Consider the following 15,810-nt stretch of genomic DNA (forward strand, 5'->3'; position numbering starts at 1 on the left):
ATAATTAAGACAGGGATTTTGGACAAAAACCACGCATTTAGAAAAAGATTTTAGACAAAAACCATATGGACGATGGGAAGCCAGATAAGATGGTCCAATATTTTTTTTTCAAAATACAAACTAGGTGATTATTACGAACCGTTTATGTTTCTTTTATCAATAACAGTAGTAACGCTGTTAATTAGCTGCAATTTGTCTGCTTGCTCTTTCATTCTCGTTCTTTGTATGGGCAAAGATTCTATTAATAGCTCCTCTGCATAGCAGGAATAGAATATTCTAGAACATCCTAGAATATATGCTAGAATACGCTAACTCATATGTGACGTGAAAACTTTCTGAAACATATTAAATATGTATGTAAAAATTTATATTATACAAAGCCTGACATACCGTATACGTCATAAACTTAAAAAAACAATTTCCAACACTTTTTATCTAACACAATACTACGTACAAGTAAATAAAGAATTTTCACAAATTTATAATATAGCTAGTGCACCTCAAGATGGTGTTGCAAGAACAATCCTGTACACAATCTTTACATCTAATATGCCTGTCACAAATAATGTTTTACTCGCAATCTATGCAAATGACACTGAATTATTAGCTACTAGCACAAATTCCAACAATAGCTTAATTCACTTGGAGCGAGAACTTCATGAAAATTTGAGAGATTGCGTCGCCAGTCTTACTAGTATTATTGATAGCAGAAACATAAAAAGTCCGCAATAATCTCCTAGTTTGGACTTTGAATAAAATGCTGAGCCATCATGTCATTTAGTTGTCTCTGATAAAACCTTCACCAATTAAATTGAACAAATTTGCCGTTCTTAATAATTACTTAATGGGTAGCACTAGATGAGGTATACTATCTTTGTAGAAAAAAGTATTATCCTTATATTTGAACAATAAGCACAGCTAAGAAACTTTGCCTTTTACCCCTAAAAATGCGAAGTTGTGCTTCTAACGCAGTGTAAAATTGAAAAGAGAATGTTGAAAGTATCCAAAAACACCTAAAAAGACAAAGAACCCCCAATTAGCACACATTTAACTCATATTACGCACATAAGATTATTAAATCATTTATTTATTTACTTTTAATTTGAATCGCAAAATCACAATTTTTTTATTAAATATATTACGTTGTAAAATACCATCTTCATTTTATCGGTTAAGGGGACATCAATTATTGACGTTGGCAATACCGCAATACGGAAAAAACGGCAGATAAACGCAATTAATTCATGCATAAGTAAATAGCAAACAAAAGAGAAAGAATTCTGATTAGACAAGCATTTTATTTTTTTATATTAGAAAAATATTTTAAATTTGATTAGGTAAAATCTTGCAGTGCGAATAATCGTCGATAGTAATAATAATAAAGATGTAATCAAAATTAGTTTTAACTGTGCAAGAGGCAGTCTTTTCATAAAAAGAAAATTTTGTGACTTTCCTGGCAAGAATGTGATTGACCTCGAGTTAAAAGAAAAATACATGTATAATAGTGAAGAATAGGAGAAAAATAACATAAAAGTGAAGCAACAATTGCAGAAGCGAACAGCAACAACCTAAAGCGTATCTTGTATCTATGAAAAGTAATAGACTAGAAAACAAGTGTTCTGTTTTTCAAAGCTCTTGGTATCGTTAGCATAGCATAACATTTTGAAGTGTAGAAAAAAGGTCAATAATTCAAGTAGAATTTATTAAAACTAGCGAACCCTGAAATAATACACATTTGGAGTGGGGGCTTAAAGCTCCGACAATATGGGCACAAGTGGTTTTCAAGCTGAAGGTGAGACCCAAGGTATTGTTAAACATTACTTGTATACATAAATTATTTTCGATTTTTTTCTTTTGTTTCTTTGTCTTCCTTTTTTATACAGATAATAAAACCTTTGTGAATCACACAAGTGCGAGTGCTGGCGGTGCAGCCAGTGCTAGTGTTGGATCTTGTACATCCAATAGTAACATGAGTGTGGAGTTGTGTTTGGTTTGCGGTGATCGGGCCTCAGGGCGACACTATGGAGCAATTAGTTGTGAGGGTTGCAAAGGTTTCTTTAAGCGTTCCATACGCAAACAGCTAGGCTATCAGTGTCGAGGAGCCATGAATTGTGAGGTCACCAAACATCATCGCAATCGTTGTCAATTCTGTCGTTTGCAGAAATGTTTGGCCAGCGGCATGCGAAGTGATTGTAATTTTCATTTAAATAATGTCGACCAACATTTAAAAAAAAAAAAACACATCTTTCGTATAAAATCGACCTTCCGATCCCATTCCCCATCTCTCTTTCCTCTCCTTCCGACTTTTTTTTCATCAATTAAAATGAATATAAATTCATTTCAATATATGCATGTTTATCATTTTACCATTTTGTTGTTGCGTCTCTCTACGTTGTTTTGTTACGCTCTTTTACTCATTTACTTAATATTCCCTTTACTCTTTGAATTTCCATTATTATAACAAAAGCTGTTCAACACGAACGTAAACCCATAGTGGATAAAAAAGATACAGGAGGAGCCGGCCCATCAACAACGTCGACAGTAACGACGGGTCTGACTGTATCAGGCGGCGGAGGAGGAAGTTCATCTCTGAAGTCCACGCCCAGTCCCGTATACCCAGCACGTGCAAAAACTTCGTCCCTTTTTAGCAACAATATGAATGCAGCTGCTGCAGTGGCAGCTGCCACGAGTGCCGCAAATGCGGCTGCCGCCTTCTCACTGGACAATAACATAGCTGCTGCGGCTGGTATATTTCCAATGAGTCTAAATTTTGCTGAGCTCACCCAGACATTAAGTATGAAGAGTTTTATGTCTCTTTTTAAAAATGTTGCAATGTACTTTTCTTGTTCTAGTGTTGGCTACTCAGCAGCAACAACAACAAGTTCAGCAGCAGCAACAGATGTCTACCCAGTCAACCAGCTCTTCCAATAAACCGCTCAGCTATTCACCTGAACCCAAAAACATTGACGACAATGATGACGAAGAAGACGACTCCTTTGACAATACCTCGACCTTATGTTTACAAAACCTTTCGACAACCGCTAACAATAATAACACCCAGAATTTGAACTTTAACATGGATACATTAACTCCGAATCCTGCCACTGCTGTAGGCCTTATACAATCATCTTTAGATAAACGAATTATTGAAAAGGCCTTAAACCTACTACAGCCTATACAACAACAATTAGAGCGCATGGCGTCAGTTGGAGGCAATGGCTTACTTATTAAAAATGAACTACAAGATGATGAAATGGAGGTGGGTGAACACAGTGGCAATGAAGACGAGTTCAACGATTCTATGGACTTAAACGATTTACTACAGCACGAGCATCGTGAATTTTCTTTCAATGAGTCAATATTTGATAATGATTTATTAAATCCTCATCAGGTCAGCTTTAATCTCCAGACACCCTCTCTGGTTTCATCATATCTAAATGTGCACTACGTATGCGAATCGGGCTCACGCATTATATTTCTCACCGTTTTTTGGTTACGTAAAGTAAATGCATTTCTAGAATTGCCTCAACGGTGCCAAGTGACACTGTTACGTAACTCTTGGCCCTCGCTGCTGGCTTTAGCTGTTGCTCAAGTACGTAATTTGTCACAAGCTACTATCATCAGCACACTTATAAACAATGTGCGGCAATTGGCTGACATAGAGAAAATCGATCCCTTGAAAATCAAAAAACTAAGCGAACACATAGCTCGTTTAAATTCGTTTATTTTAAGCGTGCAAACACTTGAACCGACAGACACAGAATATGCTTATCTACGCTTGGCGTGTGTTTTCAATCCTCATACTTTTTTGAAAAGAAAGGATCATCAAATTCGTTCTTTTGTTCATCGTGTACAACAGTACGTTTTAGCTAGTCTAAGAAAATTGATAGCGTCCAAAAATCTGTCTTCGTATGAGGTCGAAGAACGTTTCAACTCTTTAATTTTGAATTTAATGCCGTTGAGTGCCTTAGAGTCCGACTCCATGGAAGATTTATTCTTTGCCAATTTGGTGGGTCAAGTTCAAATTGACAATATGTTGCCGTACATACTGACATTAAGTGCCACAGTTGGCAATTTAAATTAATTAAAACAACTTAGCTTAAGAAGTTTGTTCTTATCAATTTAGACTGACTTGATAATGCTTTTGCTTTCCTTTTGTAAATGTATAAATATAAAAACTTATCCGTAGCTTATTTACTGACTTAATATAAAATAAAAATAATAAAAATTCAAATTTTGATACACAAAACGATAAGTTGTTTTTATTTAATAAAGAGAGTATTGAAAGCAACGCAACTATTCTGTCTTTATATAAGAGTTACCTTAGCCGCACGATTTCGCCATTCAAGCAAAGCTGGCGTTAAGTCTTTATCACTTATGCCAGGCATACGTTTAAGGGAACTGTGTACACCAATATCGGCGACAGACATTGTGTTGCCGCCAAAATACTGCTGATTTTTTAAACGATTATGTAAAGCTTTTAGCATGTTGGCTTTACTCTTGGGAATCGTGCAACGTAACAGCTGATAGCATATATCCAAAACGGCATCGATTTCATTGCATAGCGGTGAATTTTCATACCGGTACTCTTGAGGTCCAACTCGAGCCAAATAACGTATGATATTTACTTCGCCATAGATAGGTACATACATTGTCGGTGAGCTAATCATTTCGGTGTGTTCACCTGAAATTCCGCACCTTCAATTAAAATCGTTCTTAGTGTATTTAAACTAAATCAACTTACAATTTTTCCATATCAAAGTGATAATAATTTTTGGGTTGTTAGTATTCACAGGCACTGTTTTTAAAGCCTGCTCAAAATCTTTGGCTTCTGTTCCAATATCGCTTACGGTTGCATGAGTGAACGTCTTCACATCCAGAGTATATAAATCTTTCCAGGCGTTTTTCAAAGCTAACAAAGCATAGGGTATAAATTTCGGATGGCCGTTGATCACAATATCATGTAAAGGCTCCTATAAAACGTTAACGTTTTTTAAAACACAAAAATGTTATACAAGTTACAGGTTGAAGGTATACCTCTCTTAAACCGCCGTTAAGTACATTGAGAACATATGATGACTTAGCCATATGTGATGATTTCTCTTCCTTTTCGTTAAAACCCAAACTAATTCGAATATCGCACAATTGAGCTTTCAAGTCATTTAATTGTTGTAAGATTTTCTCTTGGCGCAAAATCACCTCTTGAGCATCATCACCAGATATCTTTAGTTTGCAATAAAAAACATTATTTATTTTTCTCTTCTTTTTTTCGAACGTTAATATAATTCGCGCAGCAAATTTTGCGGCTAAATGACATAACAGCACATTAATATCATTCTAACAATAAGTTTGTCATTAACTTTGAAACATCGCGATCTACGAAACACACACCTTATAGAGCCCAAATATTTAATCGATCTTAGCTTTCATTTCGATTCAACCGAAATCCTCCATCATTTTACCTGTCGATTGGAATACTTACAGTCAAAATTAAGGACCTAAGCGACGCTTATTGTATATCCTTTGAAAAATTCTCTAATGGTAAGTAAAACTTCAAACGTCAACAACTCCAAGTAAATTTCGCCTTGTGGTCCTGAACTTTGACATATGAAAATCGATAGTCACAATTTTTTGCATACCCGGTCAAGGTGAGTACTCGAAATTCGTTCTAACATGAAAACTTTCTTATTTGGTTTTTTATACCCATCGCAGGGTGACAAGACTTGCCAACTACTTGTTGTAGCATATAAAAATATAGATTAGATCAATAAACGCGAGCAATACCAGAATCTAATTGGCAACATACGCATGGCGATCTTAACATTCAACCTTAATTTTTCTTCAATCGCGTCAATTAAAGTGGGAAAAAATCATCTAACTGGAGCAATTGGTCTGCCACCTATTATCAATTGCTAATTTTCTTGGGTGGACGTGACTGATTTTTCGCTATTTTAATACAGATACTGTAGGGTTATAAAGGGTTTGTTTGTTCTCGTAGTACCCATTGTAGCTTATGGGTAATAAGCAAAAAATCACTTTTTCTTTGTTTTGAGAAAACTCTCTGATGGCCTCTGTTTATAGTATAATAAAAGCGTGTATGTTATTTAGTCAATTTGGCCAATTTTCAATACAAAATTGCACGTAAGAACTTCCAACGCCTTTGTCAACTATATGCACGATATGTCATATTTACTATCAGGCGAATGTTTACCGCAAACATTACGCAGACGAATGTCTTTGTGCCAAATGACTTGTGGGTGTTACAAAAGTTTGAACAAAAACGACTGTGCATTCATCCTTAGTAAGTGTGTATAAAAATGTATTAGATTTGAAAAAAACCTATCCAAACTAACTATATGTTCCGTTTTGTTGCATTACATGCCCTGGGAAATTAAGATTTCTACTTTATTATTATAGTTTCATAAATCATCAGATTAAAAAAGTTTATTTGTTATCATCCGCTTTTTTGTATAATTATATTCGATAAGGATAAGTAAGGTTAATTTACCGCATACCAGAAATATTTATGCAAATGTACACAATGTTTGGTTGGAAAGCATTTTAGTAGGTAAACTTAAATGATATATGGAGCAAAAAAATTGCTGGTATAATTTGACAAAAATTGAAAAAGCAAGACATAAGAGAGGTAGATGTTTACGATGGTCATGATACTGATGAATCATAATAGGGATATGTTAGATATTGGCGATAAGTTGCGAAAATAGAGCGAATTAACGACTAAAAATCGATATACACGTAAATAATTATTTGAGGATAATGGTAGACGATGAGTGTATGGTTTTAATCAAAGTAAATGGATATGATTCTCTAAAGCTAAGAGCTAACAGCATCAGCAGGTAATGTTTGTGTTACAGCCACGTCATTGCCACGCCTCTTTTTTAATTAGGCACATATATACGAAAGGATTTGGTTAGTGTTCATTTTTAAATAATTTTTGAAATTTTTCTTATGCGATAATAAAAGGATTTCTTATAGAGGATTTATAGTGAGTAACCTTTAATAGTTGTTGTTGTATCTGTAAAGCCAGCATATCCAAATCCAAAGGACAACATGTGCTAACTGCAGAGGCGGTAGGAGTAGACGTGACCTGGCCTGCACCAATTTTACAAAGTAAACCCTTGCGAAATACACGTGTTTTTCATAAATTTTATAAAAATTCATATGCGGGATTACCGATTCCAAAAACAGAACTCACCTGCACAGAGTTCTTATTTTTTGTAGTGAGACTTTTCATTTCGTACATACAAGTGGGTAACTGTATGTCGAATTGCGGTAATAAAGTTTTCATTTCGTACATTATTCAACTATTTTAACACAATTAGACAACTTTTACAGTTATTTCCTCCACTAACAAAACACACTAAAATAAATATATATAAATATATAAGGACTATAAGAAACTTAGCTGAAAATCGTAGCAAAGAAGATGCTCTTGTTCTTTTTCAACACTCATTAAACTAAGGCTCCGAGACAAAAAATTTAGTAAAAATTGTTACCATAGTTTATTAAAAATCGCAAATTTATGGTTGCCAACTTTACATATACAAATAATAATAATAAAGCAGTTTTCTCTCTCATTCCAGTAGAGTTCTTCTCATCCTTGCTTTCTTTCAGCAAAATAAGAAACGTGTTGAAGTTCTTCTAACAAACAAAAAAATAAAACTTAAATTTGTATAATGAGTGATGATGAAGAAAGAATTAACCAAAGGGCTCATAAACAATTGCTACAGGCAATCAGCGGCTTGGGGAAAACTCAGCACATACGTCATTCAACTCGCAATGAGCCCAAACAGCAACAGGACGAATTCCAGTTAGTTAAAGGAGGTGCAAGTGTTCTTGAAAAGAAATTACATCCAGTAGCTGTCGGTGATATTGTGCAGATACTTAAAGGCAACAAAAAGCATGTAGAAGCCGGCAAAGAATTAAAGAATGTAGTGGCCACCAAGAAGGTGTTGAACAAGCCCTTAGAGAAACCATCTGCTGAAAGAATTAAACGTACCATTGGCTATGAAAATGTGAAGAAAAAATTAGCAAGATGGGATGCTGTAGTAGCTAAGAATAGAACCGAAGAAACCCAAGTATAATATTCAAATATTTTTATATTAGATCTTGCCTACTTTTTTTTAACTATAATTTCCTCTAGATTTTTCCTTTGCGCTATGAAAGGGTTTATGTGGACACTTCTGCTAAGCGTACACTAAATTTGAGTCTGAAAACAGATTTGATGCTACAAATGGAGGAAACTGAAAACAAATTAAAAGCGCTAAAACACCAAAATGTAGGTGATCTAGAAGAACAAGAGAAACAAGAACAATTGCTATTACAGAAGAAATTAACACGTGAGGAATTAACTGCCAAGCGAAAAGAACTAGCTTATCTGAAGATGAGAGAGTCTCAAAAGTCGGCTAAAGCCCGCCTTCAAAACAAAATTAAATCCAAGAAATATCATAAACTCATGAGACGTCAAAAATTGCAGGAGCAAATAAAACAATTTGAAATATTGCAGAAAACCAATCCCGAGGCAGCCTTAGAAAAACTGGATGCCTTAGAAAAATCAAGGGCATTAGAAAGAGCAAGTTTACGGCACAAAAATACAGGATCTTGGGCAAAAAATTTGCAAATACGTGCTAAATATGATAAAGATGTACGTAAGGATTTATCTGAACAGTTGCAAATGAGCAGGGAGCTAACTAATAAAAAACATGATATAAGCGAAGATGAGGAAAAAGAGGAACACGAGAACGAAACGCCGAGCGATACAGTGCATGGAGAAGAAAATGATCCGTTTAATCCGTGGATGAAAGGAAACGGTAAATCTAAAGATTTGCATAAAGAGGAAGAGCAAAAAACACATTGGCGAAAATATTGGTTGGAACGTAATGACAATGCGAAAATGCTCGAAGAATATAAGAAATTACTAGAAAATGATCAAGAGAAGGAAGATGTAGAGCAGGAGGTAGGGGAACCACCTTCTAACGAAAGTACCAAGAAAATAAAGAAGGTCAAGCAAACTTCTAAAAAATCAAAAAAGCCGAAGAGGACCGTTAAGCCTGCAGTCATCGAAAATGGTTGGCTTGTAGAAGAAGTAGACCCCACTACCGAAATATCTTTAGATGATATCTTTGATGCTGAGGAAGATCGGATTAAAGAAAGCCTCAGCAAAAGATTGAAAAATCTATCTGAACAGTCGAAACGTATGAGTAAACTAAAGTCGACACAAAAAAAGACAAAAATACTTCCTGACGCTTTAAAGACACTAAATGATTTAACTTTTAGTACTAACAATAAAAAACCAATCATTGATGAAGAGTTGCAAACAGAAGACCACGATGACAAGAACACATTTTCTAAAAAAATGGAAAATTTAGGAAAGACACCAGCCGAAAAACAGAGCAAAGAAGTTGAAGTTCCCTCCGACTATCCCACTATAGAGGATTCTATAGATCCAACTCAAGTAGCCACGATAAAATTGAATCAACATCTGAAAGACTTTAATGTTATCAATGAAATAATTGACGATCCGAATATGGAGGAAAGTGACAAAGAAGATGCTATTAATCGTGAGCAACAAATGACAATAGCTGAGGCATTTGAAGATGATGATATAATAGCTGACTTTTCGAGAGAAAAAGCGGAAAATTCAGCACTTAAGAATACCGATATTGAGCTAACAATGCCCGGTTGGGGTTCTTGGGCTGGTCCCGGTATTTCCGAAGAACAAGCGACGAAGCGTAATAAACGTTTAATACTAAAATTAGCGCCACCTGAGAAAAGACGTGACGAGAATAAAAATAACGTGTACATTAACGAGGAGGCTAGTAAGCATTTAAGAAGCCACTTGACATCTGATGTACCCTTCCCCTTCACGTCCTTGAAGGATTATGAGAACAGCATTCGAGCCCCTGTAGGCCGCAATTTTGTAACCGAAACGTCGTTCCGTTTACTCACTCGCCCGGCGGTTATAACACGCAAAGGTCAAATCATAGAGCCAATGGATCGTAGCGAGTTGGTGAAAAGGCCACGCAAGCTTAGGAATCCAGTCGATATAAGAATTTCCAAAATGTCGAAATAAAACTATTTTAAAGTTATTGGTACACAGCGGCAAGAAATTTGTTTTTAATTCTATTTTGTGATTTCATTTCGAAACAACAATCAGCCTTAAAGTTTAAAGGAGAAGCTTTTTCATCCGAATCGAATTACATTCCAATTTCAATGAATCAATCGTAAAATTACTACAATTATCAATCAACGCTATCGTTGATTGTGTGAACTGATATCGCTGTTCATATCACCTACAGTTAACCACAATTTGATTGCAATCTGTTCCATGATGTTCTCCAGTGATGGCCGCGGTTTTACGCAATTAATGAGACTTACTCTTACCACATTACTAGAAAAAGATAAATGCGACAATATCTACTTTTAAAAAATTTCTTCTGTATTGCTCACCTCAGAGTACTTTACTCAAGAAGACACGAAGCGACCAATGAAAGACCACTGATGGTTTCACTTATTATGTCTTTGGTTAATGACAATAATAGGCCTATAAGCATCAATTATTTACACTTAACAAATAAATTCAGTTAAAATATAAAACAATGATCAGGAACAATTAGAATCTATGTTAGCAACGGAAAATAGAACATATTGTTAACTAATTTTGTGAACACAACGTGAAGGAGCTGTAAGCATCTGCCGCAAATACTGCGAAGAAGGCCAAAGAAGAGTCCCAGGATTCTAGGCAGGCTTGATCTTGAGCAAGTTAAAAGATTTCTTGAAATATGCTTACCGTATAGTACGATTTTTGCCAACGCAGTGCCTCTTATGCTTTCCACGCCTTTGCTGCTTGAATATCTCGTTCCGCATTTTTGTGCTTGCTACTGCTTCTAACGGTATTACCCTTAACGAGGAATGTTCAACCTCTTGAGTACCCGATATCGCAGATCTGCGAGAACATGTGATTCAACGGCGGGAATTGTCGCAGAGCTGCAACCCGAAAGAGTTTATTTAATAGCGATTTTAAAATGTTTCCGATTTACTTTCATTTTTGAAGAAATCATGTTCACTCTCCTTTGCAACAAGTTACAACAAGGTAGAGCTTCGTTTTTTTTTGCCATTTTTACCAGGTTAATATTTAAACAAAAAGAATAAAAATAAAAAGAACTAGAACTAGAACCAAAGGACACGTCCCATAGCTCCGATAGAAAATTTTGAAATGAAGTTAAAATACTTTCAGTAATGAAATTAGATTGTAATCAGTTTATAGAAACTGAGTGGCCACGCTTTCTTTTCTCGGCCTACTTTTCGTTGAAAGAAAGCAATTGAGTTGATATAGAACAAGTAAATATTTTGGCTACGACACAACCTTTTGCTGACTTAAGGCATAAAGAAGCCTATAGCAAGAGACCGACACGATAACACTCTACGGCTTCAAATGTAAGGAAATGATGGCCGACAATAGCGGATAGAAAATGGTAATGAACATTTCAGGAAAGAAGAAACGTTAACGAAATGCTAAATTCGTACGGTTTAATTATGCTTAAGTGGTACCTTTACGAAACTATGGCTCAAGAACAAAATGGATTTCGCAAACCAAAGATATTCGTTGAGCAGCTTTAAAACTTCGTTTCGATTCGAGGAAATGGGAAGAGAGAAGAAAAACATCCAGTTGTCATATTCTCAGTCAACAGAGCGAACAATTGGATGGTTTTTACGAACAAAATAGTGTACACTTCAGAGGGAGATATTTATTTTATTTTTAAATAGCAATTGTACTTGAACCAGTACACATTATGTACAACGTAGCGATTTTTTGTTGACGACATCGAAAAGTAATAGTCTTTATATATTGGATTAAGGAATAACAAAAAATCTGAATGCAAACAATATATAATAAATATAAGCCAATTATAGTTGGGTGTGGCTGGATCTTTTATGTCTAGTATCTTTAACCTATTTCCGTTATTGTTAAAAAAATAATAACGAAGAAGGGAACATTTCAACACTCCCTAGATTTGAGTGGGTGTGAACTTTTCCCGTTTATACTAAGCTGAGGTAGGCTCACTCAGAGAATTTACCAAACTGCGAACCTTCACCTTCAAGCTCGGCATCACTCAACTTACAATTATGTAATTTCAAATTTTTCATAGCGCCTTTGGTCTATTTGAAGGTACATTCCTTGAAAAAATGCATTTGAAACGACGTCGTGTGCAGTGATAAACTAGCCTGGGGATTACTGTATAATAACGTCTCCCCAGGGGCGTATTTTTTTTTGGCTAAAAATCTGGGCTTAGGTCGAACAATCTGAACTAATAATAACACTGTATTATGAAATCTGGTTTCAACTTTTTAATTATGCGAAATGTTATAATCGTCTGAATCGCGTCCAAATTTCAATACTTTTGTGTGTAATTAGATTAAAATTTTAATATTTAAAAATTTTTCAAGTCCATTTTACATCTTAATGGTTGCTCTTGTTCCTAAAATTCCACCTGGTTGCGTTTTAATGTGATCGATCTTTTTGACAACGTTTACCACTACCTTCTTCTTGTAACCGTCGGCGTCCATATTGCTTTAGCGCTGCTAATAGCCACCACATGCTGAATATTTAAGCGTCCGAGTATGGCTGCTGGTGCATCGTTTAACGGATCGGATTTCTTTAATATAAAGCCAACTTCGAAGAATGACTCGATGCTTTTGCAGAGCCGAAACGCCACCGCTGATAACGCGAATATCGGTCGTGAAATTGATCGCAATACAAAGGTTTATTATTTAGACAACGTATTGTCCATGACTCAATTCTATATGAGATGAACAATATTATCTACCAAAGTTCAATTTAAGGCTTTGCCTAATGTGGTCAACGAGTCTGAACAAGCACAAATTCGTGTAGCCCGTAAATAGCAACTTAATTTTACTGAAGATTTGGCGGAGGAAATCAATAAGATTCAACAGAAATAGACACAGCGTGGATACTTTCGGTGAAAGTTGGACCAACGATAGCAAAAGTAATCTTAGTTTAGCGTCCGAAAGCTAAAGTGTTACCCAATCGGTATGCATTTCTATTACGATCGAATATCAAAGGTTTAGCTCTTTATGAGCGACGGCCGTAAACAGCGTGGAAATATCGTTTCGAACAATTGCTGGTGTGCTGTTATAGGCGTTTGTTTTCTTTTTTAAAAAATCTTCGCTGGTTAAGGAGACAAGGCGTTGAACTCTTTAGAGAACAATTCTAACGAAAGAGTTTCTGGTACAACAAAATGAATTGACAAACGGAACCGTCGTCATCGTGATGTTGCTTAACATAATTGAAGTTATTGCACACATCCACTTCAATCTCCTCCCGAAATATTTCAACCAATTTGCGCAGTTGGTGGGCAAGGACAGCAGCGTGAGAAACAATTGGCGAAATCTAGGCAATGAAATATAAGTGTTTGTCGCGTTGATAGACGCCCTGTTGCTTTGCATTATTACGCCCCTGCAAGAAGATATATTTGCTTTTAGAAATTTGTAGAACTGCTGAAATAGGTGTTCGAAATTTTTTACTTTACCTGAAGGGAAGTTGAAGAAGCGACATTGAATGAGTGAAGACTCTCAATGCTGAAAGGTTAAAGAGCCAACGTCTCGGTCATCACCGTCGCCTTCAGTTCCGATAATTAATGCGTGCAATTAGACGCTATTGCGCTTCACGGTGGACGCAATCATTCCAAAAGATGTAAAATAAAAATTTGTTCACCTCCAGCCGCCGCACACGCGCTTATTTGCCGACTACTTCTGGTTTTCGATCATTTGTTCTAGTTTGCTCTGCCCATTTTTTGCTCCTTTTTTAAGTGCTTTTTCTGACATGTTTTGAAGTTTCCATCAATTTTTTTATCCAAAATTTGATCGGAAACTATTTTTTAATACAGCCAGAAGTTTGTATGTTGAACTAGAAACGTTAAGACATGCACTACGAATCCTGCAATTTATCAACCATTTTCTCAAATCGAAACGAAGTTTTAAAGCTGCTCAACGAATATCTTTGGTTTGCGAAGTCCATTTTGTTCTTGAGCCATAGTTTCGTAAAGGTACCACTTAAGCATAATTAAACCGTACGAATTTAGCATTTCGTTAACGTTTCTTCTTTCCTGAAATCTTCATTACCATTTTCTATTCGCTATTGTCGGCCATCATTTCCTTACATTTGAAGCCGTAGAGTGTTATCGTGTCGGTCTCTTGCTATAGGCTTCTTTATGCCTTAAGTCAGCAAAAGGTTGTGTCGTAGCCAAAATATTTACTTGTTCTATATCAACTCAATTGCTTTCTTTCAACGAAAAGTAGGCCGAGAAAAGAAAGCGTGGCCACTCAGTTTCTATAAACTGATTACAATCTAATTTCATTACTGAAAGTATTTTAACTTCATTTCAAAATTTTCTGTCGGAGCTGTGAGACGTGTCCTTTGGTTCTAGTTCTAGTTCTTTTTATTTTTATTCTTTTTGTTTAAATATTAACCTGGTAAAAATGGCAAAAAAAAAACGAAGCTCTACCTTGTTGTAACTTGTTGCAAAGGAGAGTGAACATGATTTCTTCAAAAATGAAAGTAAATCGGAAACATTTTAAAATCGCTATTAAATAAACTCTTTCGGGTTGCAGCTCTGCGACAATTCCCGCCGTTGAATCACATGTTCTCGCAGATCTGCGATATCGGATACTCAAGAGGTTGAACATTGCTCGTTAAGGGTAATACCGTTAGGAGCAGTAGCAAGCACAAAAATGCGGAACGAGATATTCAAGCAGCAAAGGCGTGGAAAGCATAAGAGGCACTGCGTTGGCAAAAATCGTACTATACGGTAAACATATTTCAAGAAATCTTTTAACTTGGTCAAGATCAAGCCTGCCTAGAATCCTGGGTCTCTTCTTTGGCCTTCTTCGCAGTTTTTGCGGCAGATGCTTACAGCTCCTTCATGTTGTGTTCACAAAATTAGCTAACAATATGTTCTATTTTCCGTTGCTAGCATAGATTCTAATTGTTCCTGATCATTCATTTATATTTTATATCGATTTATTTGTTAATTATTTACAATTGATGCATATACACCCACTATTGTCATTAAACCGAAGACATAACTGAAACTAAAGAGTGTTCGTTATAATTAACTTGATGTCCTGGCCAGGTTTTCATAAGCAAAAATGAAGAAAGTTTTCCAAGATGGAACTAGTGGAAGGTAGTAACAATGTTTATGCATATATATTCGTAATAAGACTGTAAGAGCTTCGTTTATAAATTTCCCCAAACTATGATGACAAAAACTTTGGACACAAGTTCTCTTTTAATAAAGTACTTAAATATTATACTTTCCTAATCACGGCTGATGTGTTGGTGTGGTTCGATAACTTTCTAGTAATTTGTTCAATGGGTTCACTGTATTCATCATCTCAAATAATGTTTTAATTCTGTGTATAAATTTATTTACAAACTATGGATAATTTTGATGTTAGGCCCAACATTCATTTTTTACATTTGATTTAAAGTAAAAAGTCAGGAAGGTAATCAAATACCTTTTACTTTGATTCGTCACCAAGCTGAAAATTAACAAACGTCTGTTTTTGCTTTACGTAAGATTAACATATTACATTCGTTGCTATCATTTTTGTTGAATGAAAAAGCAAGAGGCAAATTTTTGTTAACATTGATTTGTGGTTATTAAAATTCAAAAGATAAGAGTTGGGTCGGCGCTCCGATGAAATAAAGAAACAAATAAACTTGTAATGTAGCAAGCGGTAATTTATAAATTTTATAAAGATTTAAAT

General features: G+C 35.5%; 3 protein-coding genes across 6 annotated transcripts; 2 read left to right on the forward strand and 1 right to left on the reverse strand.

Annotated features, from left to right (window-relative positions):
- The first annotated feature begins 1,294 nt into the window (after positions 1-1,294).
- Positions 1,295-4,159, forward strand: LOC119632186 (nuclear hormone receptor HR78). 3 transcript variants are annotated; one of them, XM_038024988.1, is made up of 4 exons: positions 1,295-1,804; positions 1,884-2,186; positions 2,468-2,794; positions 2,853-4,159. In XM_038024988.1, the coding sequence occupies exons 1-4, from the start codon at positions 1,765-1,767 to the stop codon at positions 4,082-4,084; spliced, it is 1,902 nt and encodes a 633-aa protein (XP_037880916.1). In that variant the 5' UTR covers positions 1,295-1,764; the 3' UTR covers positions 4,085-4,159. The 3 variants fall into 3 exon arrangements, with proteins under 3 accessions (XP_037880916.1, XP_037880915.1, XP_037880917.1); XM_038024987.1 differs by having other exon boundaries at positions 1,296-1,804; positions 1,884-2,192; positions 2,853-4,157; XM_038024989.1 differs by having other exon boundaries at positions 1,297-1,792; positions 1,884-2,192; positions 2,853-4,155.
- Positions 4,160-4,223: 64 nt separating this feature from the next.
- On the reverse strand, positions 4,224-7,495 carry LOC119631515 (probable aminoacyl tRNA synthase complex-interacting multifunctional protein 2). 2 transcript variants are annotated; one of them, XM_038023800.1, is made up of 5 exons: positions 7,217-7,495; positions 7,016-7,138; positions 5,038-5,223; positions 4,745-4,973; positions 4,224-4,684 (listed from the first exon to the last, which is right to left on the reverse strand). In XM_038023800.1, exons 1-5 carry the CDS (start codon positions 7,316-7,318, stop codon positions 4,308-4,310), a joined length of 1,017 nt encoding a protein of 338 aa, XP_037879728.1. In that variant the 5' UTR covers positions 7,319-7,495; the 3' UTR covers positions 4,224-4,307. The 2 variants fall into 2 exon arrangements, with proteins under 2 accessions (XP_037879728.1, XP_037879730.1); XM_038023802.1 differs by lacking the exon at positions 7,016-7,138 and having other exon boundaries at positions 4,225-4,684.
- Positions 7,496-7,582: 87 nt separating this feature from the next.
- LOC119632107 (U3 small nucleolar RNA-associated protein 14 homolog A) lies at positions 7,583-10,907 on the forward strand. The gene is made up of 2 exons (XM_038024855.1): positions 7,583-8,099; positions 8,165-10,907. The coding sequence occupies exons 1-2, from the start codon at positions 7,698-7,700 to the stop codon at positions 10,091-10,093; spliced, it is 2,331 nt and encodes a 776-aa protein (XP_037880783.1). The 5' UTR covers positions 7,583-7,697; the 3' UTR covers positions 10,094-10,907.
- The last annotated feature ends 4,903 nt before the right edge of the window (positions 10,908-15,810 follow it).

This window comes from Glossina fuscipes, unplaced genomic scaffold, assembly GCF_014805625.2.
Source record: "Glossina fuscipes isolate IAEA_lab_2018 unplaced genomic scaffold, Yale_Gfus_2 1, whole genome shotgun sequence".
Classification (NCBI taxonomy): Eukaryota; Metazoa; Arthropoda; class Insecta; order Diptera; family Glossinidae; genus Glossina; species Glossina fuscipes.